Genomic DNA, 12051 nt, shown 5'->3' on the forward strand with positions numbered 1-12051 from the left:
CTAAGTTCATATCATCTAACGTTATTTATGATATTTCAGTAGATTTTAAATCCATTAAACTTTCAGAAACTAACGTTTTAAGACTGACCAAATTTCAAAAACTAAAACCATATGTTTGATATTTGAGGAATTAAAAGCAAAATAGACTCAGATTTTAGAAATTAAAAATTATATTAACCTTCAATGTTATAAGTAGGTTCTTGTTCTGGGGCTCTTGAGTTGATTTCCAGTTATAGCTATCACTTGCAGGATTATTATGTCTTGTTTGAAAGGAGAGGGGGGGGGGGGAAGTGTCACGGATTCATTCATCTCATTTGTTACTTGAAATTGTGTTGTTACACGGTACCACCAAAAGGATTTTTTATAATGTTAATTTACGGTAATTATTAGATAAAAGGCTGTAGAAAAGAATAACATTGGTATTTTTGTAATTATATAAAAATATATTTTATTTTTCGTGACAATTATTTAGAAACCCACCGTGAAAAATATTTTTTATGACGGTTTTTTAAAAAAACTACTTTAAGTCTATTAGAATTTTAAAACACTTTCCATTGAGCTATAGTTTTTTACTTTTCACAATCAAATCTCATGGTGCCTTATTGTTGTCCTTACTTAATTTTCTCCTTCCTCACACCTTTGCCGACATTTTTTCTTGCTTTTGTCATCCTTGTCATATTCTTTCATCGTCGCTGTTGTATCATCTTCTTCACCCTTATTTGTGAGTTTTTTTCCTTTTCTTTTACATTCTTTTCATGAGTTTTATAGTTTTTATGATTTGGTTATTTGAAACCATGTAGGTAGTTTTTTTTTTTGGTTAAAAAACATGCTATTTGTTTCGAGTTTGAATAAATCTATTTTTTTATTAGTCTGCTTATTTAAGCATACTTTGATACATAAAAATTTAAATAGATCTAATTTTTCTTGCTCTCATTTTGTAAATTTGAGTTTGACAGTCTGAAATTTATGAGTTTTATTAGATTTGGGTGTTCAATTTTGCCGTCATCAAATTTTAGTGGTTTCAATATGATGGTTGAAGGCTTCAATGTTCTATTAGTAGTGAAGGGTTTTAGATTTCAAGCGGAGCAAGAAAGAGGAGAATTCAGTAAATAATAAATAAACTTTTCACGACACCTATTTATACATGAAAAGTCACATATCATGGCTGTTACTAAATCCTGTGAAATCTACTATTTTTTACATCAATAGCACAAACGTTATACTTAAAACCACCATAAAAAGCTTATATTAACTGCCATAAAGTGCTTTTTTTTTAATAATAATGACAACTTACAAACGATATCCTTGTAAAGCTTAGCATAACCGTACCTGAGAAATAATGGGCAACAATCAACGGGGGCGATGGGGGATCAGATGGCAGCTAATAGAGAACTGCATATTTTTGACACCAAATAATTCAATATGCTGTTTGAGAGAATTACTTGCTTGAGTTAATTTTTTTTATCACCACTAAAAAAACAAGCCAATCAATATTTTAGCCAGTTGTAAGGGAAATAATAAGTTGAAAAAATCTTGAAAAAAAAAATTACAACGGGAAATTGGGGCTGGGTATGGATTGATAGATTTATTTACAGCGTCAAATGGTTGTTTACTAAAACACACTGTTTATAAGCAGGTCAAGCTAAACTAATGGTATTACCTCACAATCCTTCCAGAATTCATTAACCTTGAGAATATTTTAAAATTTCAATATTGATGGAAGCCTCCCTGTCCTTATTTGTCAAGGAGCATGGACAGAATGGAAGAAAGACAGTAATTTTGGACACGGGGAGATTACTTAAATGTTATAAATTTTCACAACTGGGCCCTCTGGAGAAGTATTGAATGCTACTTTAAGTTTATTATACACTCTCTCTGATTCAAAATATAAACTAAAATTTTTAAAAAAGTTATTTTTTTATAAGATAATATTTATTTTGTCCAAATATTTAATGAGTTTTTTTTTCAATTTTACTCTCATATATTCTCTTTTTTAAAAATTTTATTTATTACATTTTTTTACTTATTTTCTTTATTAATAAGGGTATATTAGGAAAAAATAAATATATGCCTTCTACGTTTATTGTTTTAAATTGATTGTAATTAGTTTCTTGATAAATACAAATAGATAAAGTTTAGTTTGTATTTTGAACCGGAAGGAATAGAGAGGGAGATGGCGATCAATTCAATTTGCAATTTCTTTTTCATTGGGGTTAACAATAAAATAACGATTACGTTGGAAGCTTGCCTTGTCATCTTGTGATTGCCATTTATTTGTTGAAGACAAAAGCAGATCGTCATCAGCAAGTGTGAAGGAAGATAGATCAGAATCATAAATAATCAGCATTAAAAAAAAAAAAACCCCACAAAACTACTGATTCTGCAGTCTCTTATGAGTCTAGTCTTGGCGTTTTAGTAAACACACATATTGAGCACAACGTGGGGTGGTGAGAACTCCATTCAAATGGCACTTCGCTTGACTCCGTGACTTCTTGGTTCTTAAGTAACTGTTCGTTAAGGGGCTGAAGCACAGCTTCTTAATTCTCACTTCTCGCCACCAAAGTCATCGTGCTTTTCGTCTGAACACTCTAGATCCCCATTCGAGTCATCCTGAATCAGCGGCTCAAGCTTCGGAGGCAGACCCCTCCTCGGGACGCATAATATTATATCGGCCCAAGTAAATTTGTACACACAGTGAGTTCCATACAATTCGAAACCGCTTAACAGCTGCAATTAATTATGATTTTTGAGAGTTGAAACTTCACGAGTCTAGTGTGGTTTTCCATAATTTTCTAATTACTAGATACTACTTGTGTTTTCATATATATAAGCTGTGATAAATTTGATTTTGCTTATTACCGTCAGTTCTCTTACAGAGACCAGAGGGGTTTAGAATAGTTTGAAGTCTCTTGAAGAAGAAGAGATTCAGAGGGGGGAAGACTGAGACAAAACAAGGAGATGGAGGCGAGGAATGAGATGGATAAGATGAACGATGATACAATGTTACCCGGTTTTAGGTTTCACCCCACGGATGAGGAGCTTGTTGATTTTTACCTCAGAAGAAAGATTCAGCAGAAATCTCTCCCTATTGAGCTCATCAAGCAAGTGGATATTTACAAATATGATCCTTGGGATCTTCCAAGTAAGAACTCTAATAAAAGACGTTGATATTTGCATTTTTTTTTTTTATCAATTTGCTTTAGCTTAACACGATGGATTTAATCCCTTCTTCTTACCTGTTGAAGAGCTGGCAAGCACTGGGGAGAAAGAGTGGTATTTCTACTGTCCAAGGGATCGGAAATACAGGAACAGTCCGCGGCCAAATAGAGTGACGAGAGCTGGGTTTTGGAAAGCCACTGGAACAGACAGGCCTATATACTCATCATCAGAAGGAAAACGCATCGGCTTGAAGAAATCTCTTGTGTTCTACAGAGGCAGAGCCGCCAAAGGCGTTAAGACCGATTGGATGATGCATGAGTTTCGCCTCCCTTCTCCCCCAGATTCACCTCCTCAGCCCAAAAAGCCCTTTGACAAAACCCTCTCTCCACAGGTGTATATATACTTTCCCTAACCTTATGCTCATCCATTTGTCATGTGCTGTTATTTTACCAAGTATATTACGTGCCTTTCTCCAGGATTCATGGGCGATTTGTAGGATATTCAAGAAAACAAACTCCATGTCCATGGCACAGAAAGCTCTATCTCACACTTGGATGGCTCAGTTTCCAGAGAGCTTGGTATCTGATATGCTCCTCGCTCAGAGTGCAAACCGGAATCACTTGAGTTCAGAGAACTTGTCTTGCACCACAGAAATAGGATCAGCGTCAGGAAACAGGCAAGAATTATACGATCAGGTGTCTAGTGCTAATTTCTCCGGTTCAGATGTTGCCATCAACAATAGCACAGTGATCTTGAATAAGGCCCCTCAGATCCCTGTCTCGAACGGTGACGTAGCAGACACCTTCATGTTCTCCACCTTCGAATCATCAGGCCCTTGTGCCTATGTAGGTTTTGAAGGGCCAAACAATATGTTTAGCGGCGTCTCTGTGGTGAATACGCCTCATCAAGACGTAGAAGGAGTAAACATGACTACATCGACCGTAGCAGAAACTATTGGGTTTCCCTTCAGCTTGCCTCCAGTTTCAGACGATGCTTGGAAACCTACTCTCCCATGGGAATCACCACCTTGTCCTAGCGACATGTCTACTAATAGATGCTGCACTTGAAAAAACGTGTTTGTTCCAGGGTGGTCAAAGCAATAGGCAGCCTAGTTCCTAGTCCTTGTTATGTTCTGAAGTAGCATATTTACCAGTAAAATCATTACCATCTGGTTCTGATCTTACTAGTAAAAGTATAGCGTTGTTATTTTTCCTTTAAAAAAAAATCAAATGCCACTACCGGCCACCGCGGAACACGGAAAATATCTACAGATTGTACAAACCAGGATCGCTTGCCTTTTAGCTTTTATCGTTATGTCTCTCGTATCAGATGCTTCTTGTGTGCTATACCTGTATATATTTGATACATACATACATACATAGATGATATCTGAATTCTTTTCAAGGCCTCTTTTCCTTTAACATTTCTGCTCTCTCACAGCTCTCCTTATATATATATATATATATTATCTGTGAACGAGCATAGTTTTCTACCAAATCATATGCATTATTATTATGTCAGTATGTCTTCTCGGCCATCTAGGACTAGAAAATATACAGAAAACGTTCCATGGGAGAAGATGGAGCACTTCTTAATAGGATGAGAGAAAACAAGAAAATAAAGGACAAGGTTCTTAGAAAATGACGAGGAAAATAATTGGAATCTTTCAAACTCAGGAACAGATGATTGAAAGAGTTAATGCCGATAATTACCACAAAAAAAAAAAAGGACGGCAAGCAGGAGTATGCAGACAAGTTTGGGTTATTATTCATATCAGAAAAAATGAAGCTGCCGCTGTAATAGGGGATACAAGACATGAACACGTGGAAATTAGAGACCTGATTTGCGTCGAAATAAATTAGAAAAAGTGGGGAAATAACATTATCCCCACATCACGTGTATCTTAATTAATATATGTATGTAACAGTAGCATATACCAAATTGATTTGTGCTTGGTAGTAAATTAAAATAGAATGGACGTTGTGAAAGGGTCATTATTTTTTTTTTTTTTTTTTGGTGACAAAAGGGTCATTATTATATCTAGTAATTATGATTGCGTGCAAGACGAGGGAGTGGATCAAGCAGAGGGCCCACCTGGCTTTGAGCAAGGAGGTATAAGGAAAGTGGGGCCGAGGAGGGAAGCTAAGGCTCACGGTGCTGTTTATGAAGCAAAAGGGATGTGATGGCTTGGCTTGGCTTGGCTTGGGATATATATATATCTTCTGATCCTTAATATAAAGCTTATTTAATTAATTTGATTAGATTAAAAAATTTAGATAAGTTAGTTAATTATAAGAAATATGATATGTTTTTCTAAAACACCATAATTATTTTTTAATATCTCCCCTCTCTTATTTACTTAATTATGATTGGAGGAATATCCATAGAGATAATTTAAAAAATTGATAAGTATGATAAATAGGTCTTATATTTAAAATTAAAATTAACTTAATAATTAAGTCTTATATTAAGAATCAAAAAAATATATATACAGAAAGTTTGATTCCGACTAATTAGAATCAGAAGCAATATATGCAGAAAGCTGGATGAATGCAAGAGAATGAAGGGTGTCTGTTTCAAAACACATGCGTGGGAGTATCGGTGTCAATTCAAATGACAACTCCGCCCCCTGCTCTCCTACGGTAGCTACTATGGAAGTTGAATAGCTGCTTTTGACCAAAAAGTAGCCATACGTGCAAAGGATTGGCGCGCAGAATAGGTTGTCGACATGAATACGACTTTTTTAAATTAGACCAAGTTTCTGTTTGGAGCACTCGCATCGCCGTCAAGATGGCCGAGTTGGTCTAAGGCGCCAGTTTCAGGTACTGGTCCGAAAGGGCATGGGTTCGAATCCCATTCTTGACATTCACTTTTGCCTTTGTGTGCAATGTTCGAATCCCATTCTTATGATATGCTAATGAACACCACCTTCTGCCTTGTAATGAACAATAGCAACAGAGTTCGGCTGGAGTAAGCCAATACCCATCTTTGTCTCCGTTAGAATTTCCCCATTTCATATTACTACTACCTCCTTCAAATCACCACGTCGGAAAAATAATCATTATTACAAAACGAAGAAGAATAAGAAGAGGCTGAAATGATTTTACCAAGACTAACAATGCGTATAGAATTTTGTCGCTGACTCGGTGGATAATTACCTGCAAGGAATGGAAATATTGGGCTCTTCACCCTCAACATTTGTTAACGATGACCACAAGACAACTAATGCAGCTGTGAGATTCTATGATCCAGTTCTAAAATCCTAGTCCAATATCTACAAATAATTTTCACGATATTTAAGTAACAATATTGTTCTTATGACTTGATTTTCAATCTTCACACTTGTATACCACATCAACTCTTGAAGAGTAATTTCGAATTGTCAACTTATATCAGCCTTCTTCTGCGCACCAAGATTTACCAAATAAGCCGGACATTGCAGATTAGCAGTTGATGTTACAAGTGCTGTGCATTCTTCCGACGTGGTTGAAAATACACACACAGGGTTTTTTTATATAAATAGGTCTGGTTTGTCTCTTTTGCTTGTAGGGCTTTTTTGTACCCTTGTTTCTTCGTCTTTATTCACAAAAAAAAAAAAAGAGGGTTTTTTATATAATAAAGGGAAGGAAACCCCAAAAGGGGGTCACAGTCTTGCATAAAGGGTGGCTTCCGCTGCACGCCTCGATCAGTCAATCAGTTAAGAGGATAAGAGAAATTGCCATAATTTGACCAGACGGTCAGCCTTATCATCACGGCGATTGATTGACTCCTATTCCTCCATGTCTAGACTATACGATCTGCTCAGAGTGATGACACTTCGATGTAATAACACGGGTCACCCGCCATGTTTACAAATAAGCCAGCAACAAAGAATCAACGTGCATAATAGCTCGCCTCTTTCAGCGAAACTTCCTCTCCTTGCTGTCGGGAAACTCGTTGGATGCCATACCGTTTTATTTGTTGTTCTTTATTTCTGTTGCAAATCTTTATTTTTGTTTGATTACTGGCACTCGTCGTAATTTAAAACCATAAGCTGGGGGGTTCCACCACCTCCCAATGAATTGAAACTAACATTCCTTTACCAAGTTAAAGAATCATTAATCTAAAAATGATTGAATTAATAATCATTTCAAGCCCTGATAACCTTCATGACTGAGTTATTAACATAAGCTTTTTCAAAAGGAACTAACAGGTAGGAGTCGCTCGTAGAGAACTTAAAATGCATTGCAGCAGTCAAAATGTATACTAACAGATTAAACTATGAAACAAGCAAGCATAGAATATAAATCCAAATTAAGTTCCACATTCATAATTGACAACAAAGTCAAAATTTCTCAACAACATATTTTAACAGGAGGAGTTAACTTCAACGATGACGCAATGAACCAATAATTCAACCCCTTGATGCTTGCTTTTCTTTTGCCTTCTGGATCTTCAATACCTTTTTCACAATCTTTTGCTCTTCAACCAAGAAAGCCCGGATTATCCTATACAGAGGTTACATAGCCCTATTCAGTTACTTTGCTCGTGACAACTTTAATAAAGTGTAAATTAATCATTTTGTTAGCAACATACCTCTCTCTCACAGCACCTCCAGATAATACACCTCCATAAGCCCGGTTAACTGTCCGACGGTTCCTAGACAATCTAGACCTCTTGTATTCAGCAGGTCTCAAGTGCGGAATCTGCAGGTTCAATTTAGATCAGAACAACAATACGAAATATAGAATTGAGCTTAAAAGGAAAGAAGGAAACGAAATTTTGGTTCAAGATCTTCAATACAGTTACAAGGCAACTCAGACCATGCAATGATGGACTAAACAGAGAAGAGAATACAAGAAGAATGGAGAGGCAAACAATTATTTCAAGGGAAAACAGGCAAGAGGAGGATGGAAGCTAAAAGAAAACATGCAGTTGGGCCATTGCACAACATATTTCTCATCTCATGCATTCATGACACTCCAGTAGTTAGTCTCTCATAACCTAAGTGGCCAAGCAGTGTCATCTGTCATGAGCCCGGAAACATTAAAAGCCAAAAATCAGTCATTTGTGACAACCGAAAACCATCAGTCTTCAGCTCAGCAGGTGTACCACGTATCGGGGCGCTGGCCTCATCCCTTCCACACCAAAACCTTTACTTTTGTCTCATTGAATTAAGATAAAACCCAGGACACAATTCTCACACTCCTTAACCATAAATACATGCTAGAGATGAACTGACTAAGTAAGACAGATCACCTGAATGAAAGTAATTTATTAGGCAAGAACAAAATCCAGCAAACAGACAGCATAGAGGTGGAAGGAAACACCAGCAGTCGAGAAAATATGGATACAGTGGATAGATCTTATATTTTTATTGGAAAAACTTGTCATTCCCGAATATGAGGATATCAGATATTTTTATCAAGCTCCGACGTCTGTACATGCATACTACTTATATAAGCAATCCGGTCAAGGGAGCATCTCCATTTTAGACTCTGATAATTTTGTATGACTTAGTGAACATTTTACTTGTGCCCTACCAATCATCAAGAGCAAACGCGAAAAACAAAATTGAATTGCCAACGACGCAATGTTCAGTCTAATTTCTATTAGTTCAAAGCATGTTATCATTTTCTATTCAAGCGCCAAATAAACTATACAAACAGCAGATACTCATGAAATTCAGAAGGCATACGTACCCCTTGGATCCTCTTCCCAGTAACAGGGCACTTGGGTCCGCTCGCTCTCTTCTTTGTAGTCTGATACACCAACTTGCCACCTGAAAAAATTATCAAGAGTCAAGACCAGAAAGCATATATCGTTAAAAATACAATTCAACAAGTCATGAACCACTTTACAAGGCTAGCATTTTGTACAAGTTATCAAGAAACACAGACGCATTGATCAAGAAACTGAAAAGATTGAAATAATGACCAGAAGAATTGGGCCAAAAAGCATTGTATAATAAAAAGGTAAAGCCAAAGCATGTGGAGAAGGAATTCATACCAGGGGTTTTGACGACCCTGTGTTGATTGGATTTAGTGGCGTAGCTGTGACGCTTACGATATGTGAGCCGCTGAACCATTTTGCAGTGATCAAGAGCTACTCCTTTTTGTTTGCCAGGGAGCTTCGAATAGAGTCGAAAGCGAATGAGGATGAGCGCCGGATGTGTTAAAAGCAGTGCTTTGAAGGGCGGAGGAAACCCTAGATCTGATGGCTTTGAGCTTCGCCTTGAGATGATCCACGTTATTTGGGCCACACCTGATATCAATCCATTGGATCCGAGCCCAACTACTGCAAGGCATTAGCAAGCCAATCCAAATAGGAATGTAAATATTATATTTTCAAAAACTGGCATTATTTTTATTAATCACTTTTTAAATATAATTTATAAAATTATAATAAAATTCAAATAATTTTATAATTAAAATAAATATTTAATATTTCTTATAATATATGGGGGATAAATATGAATATGTTTATAATCGTGATAACTTAATGTTGATTAATGATTGTCGCATAGGACCTATTTTAATTTAAAAAAATGTGATAAATTAATTTTTTTGAAAAATAAAAAATGAATAATAGGGATATCAATGGATGGACAGTTTTACTTGCATTTTTTAATAATTTGAAATGTAGATATTTCATTATAAAAAGAATTATTCATTTATGATTATTTTACTTTTATATACTACTCCTCCAATCCTTAATATAAGACCCATTTCATATTTATCAATTTTTCTAAATTACCCCTATGGATACTCTTTCAACCATAATCAAGTAGAAGAGTCAGAGGGGTAGTAAGAAAGATGATTATGGTGTTTTAAGAAAACATGTCACATTTCTTATAATTAACTAACTTATCTAACTTCCTTAATCTAATCAAATTAGTTAAATGAGTCTTATATTAAGGACAGAGAATATCATTATTATAAAAGTAAAGTGATGGCCCACAAACCGGGAACCATAGGCCACTTGGCACAAAGTGGATTGGCTACCCCGAGTCGAGCAAGGGTGGATCACCAGGGATGGTTAAATTGCCCGGTATGGAGGCTGGAGTTGTGGTCCCTGAAGCTTGAGGGCAACGGGGCACAAAATCATCCTCTACCCTCCTTGCTGTTCTTAATACCTTACTGCTCTGGTTTTGATTTTTGATAATTTTCTTTTCCATAAAATAAAAAACTTGATATATCATGACCATAAAACAGTGAAGCTTTGCGGTTTTTTCACATTATTTCAAGAAAAAATAAATTAAGCGTACACAATTTAAGGATTTTCAAAAATACAAAAAAAAAACCATTTCACCACTATATATTTCATTTTGTGTAGAATTGAATAAAAACAATTAAGAGAATAGGATACTAGAGGCACAAACACTCCTAATGACTTCCTTCCCATTGTAGCCAGTAGCCATGGAACGAAGGAGGGACGTTGTTTGACTAACAGTTCAAACCATTTTTTGTACCCAAAAAAAAAAGGTTCAAGTGAATTGGATTGAGAGCTCACCAGGACATATTCTCAGGTCAGATCGCTTGCCTCCTATTTTCAAACCTTCTCTTTTCATCACGGTTATTTTTCTCCATTGAATCGGTCAGGCTTGATTTGCTTTGGCCGTGCATATCACGTTCTTTAGTTTCGAGTTTATGTTCATACCAGAAAGGAAGGATGATCTTCCAACTGTTTGAGACTTGAGAGGGAGAGATGGCGATCGACACCAATCGCCACTCACAAAAGTCAACCTCCACAACCTGGTAATTAAGTTTCAGAGCACAAGTCTTCTTCACACTGGCATGGGCAGGGCAATCACGTTGGAAAGACACAGCCAAAAGCTTTTTGTTGGACCTGGGGAGCGAGGTCAATGGTTTGATTATAAATATAATTTTAAATATAAGATTTTAATCTATTTTTTTCTCATATTTATTTATTTATTTTCAAAGCAGTCATTGAAATAATAATAGTTCTAATTAATACACTTGATTAATAAGGATATTTAATGAAAGACAATACCTATTTATTACAAATAATTGACTTAATTAGTTTTTTTAATTTACTTAAATTAGTCAAATGGTCTTTATATTAAAGATCGAAGGTTCCATATAACAAAGTCGTGTCGAAGCCAAATAACAGGGGGGAAAAAAGGTCAGACAAGTAGACCAAGTATGTTTCAAAAGGCTTGGAAAGTTGACCCTGGTGCGAGAGAGAGCCATGTGAGCTGTTATCCCCATATGCAAATATCTTCATAAAAGATAAGCTTGCCATTGGCCCTCGTACCAAAATGATGCTAGTGATTTTAAATAAAAAAAAGCTTGCCATGGAACCATATTGGTTTATGAAACCTCGAATAATAGATAAGCTTAATCATTAAAAAACTCATGAGTATTCCAATTATAGTGCCTATTACGGCATTTTAAACTCTCTAGTAAGCTTAAGTAATACACCTCTAGTTTTATTTATAAATTACTTACAACATATTTCTTATAAGCCAAGAAAAACCTCAAATTTCGTTAACTCCCATTTAAAATTCAATAATTTTTTAATTTTATTCCTATTTAATATACATTATATCTTATTAAAAAATAATAATATAATAACAAATAAAAGGTAAAATTATGCGTCAATATAAAAATTTTCTTCTATCCTATAAATACAATTAAAAAAATATTTTTTCTCTCTCTCCTTCCTCGTTCCATGGCTACTCGCCACGATGGGAAGGAAGGGAGTGCAGAAGGCGAATCGAACCCCATCTCAGCTGATTGTTTGCCGCCCAACGAGAATAAAACACATGTATGGTTCCTTTATCTGTCCCAGTTGAAACCTCTAATTCCTCGTTTGATATACAAGTGGCTGAAATTGAACTGATATTCGTCGGTGCTTGCTTTATGTTAGCATTTGTCTCGACCAAAATCA

The 12051-nt window shown here is 35.7% G+C and overlaps 2 protein-coding genes and 1 non-coding gene across 3 annotated transcripts; 2 read left to right on the forward strand and 1 right to left on the reverse strand.

The window, feature by feature from the left end:
* The first annotated feature begins 2958 nt into the window (after nt 1–2958).
* On the forward strand, nt 2959–4226 carry LOC114761250 (protein FEZ-like). Its single transcript, XM_028950577.1, has 3 exons — nt 2959–3142; nt 3246–3550; nt 3636–4226. Exons 1-3 carry the CDS (start codon nt 2959–2961, stop codon nt 4224–4226), a joined length of 1080 nt encoding a protein of 359 aa, XP_028806410.1.
* Nucleotides 4227–5943: 1717 nt separating this feature from the next.
* On the forward strand, nt 5944–6024 carry TRNAL-CAG (transfer RNA leucine (anticodon CAG)). The gene has a single exon. It is a non-coding gene; the product is annotated as a tRNA-Leu (tRNA).
* Nucleotides 6025–7365: 1341 nt separating this feature from the next.
* On the reverse strand, nt 7366–9301 carry LOC114761255 (60S ribosomal protein L34). The gene is made up of 4 exons (XM_028950583.1): nt 9148–9301; nt 8841–8920; nt 7735–7844; nt 7366–7646 (listed from the first exon to the last, which is right to left on the reverse strand). The coding sequence occupies exons 1-4, from the start codon at nt 9224–9226 to the stop codon at nt 7553–7555; spliced, it is 363 nt and encodes a 120-aa protein (XP_028806416.1). The 5' UTR covers nt 9227–9301; the 3' UTR covers nt 7366–7552.
* Between the last annotated feature and the right edge of the window lie 2750 nt (nt 9302–12051).

The sequence above is a fragment of the Neltuma alba genome, unplaced genomic scaffold (assembly GCF_004799145.2).
Source record: "Neltuma alba isolate B1F8T4 unplaced genomic scaffold, ASM479914v2 tig00011113_pilon, whole genome shotgun sequence".
Lineage (NCBI taxonomy): Eukaryota > Viridiplantae > Streptophyta > Magnoliopsida > Fabales > Fabaceae > Neltuma > Neltuma alba.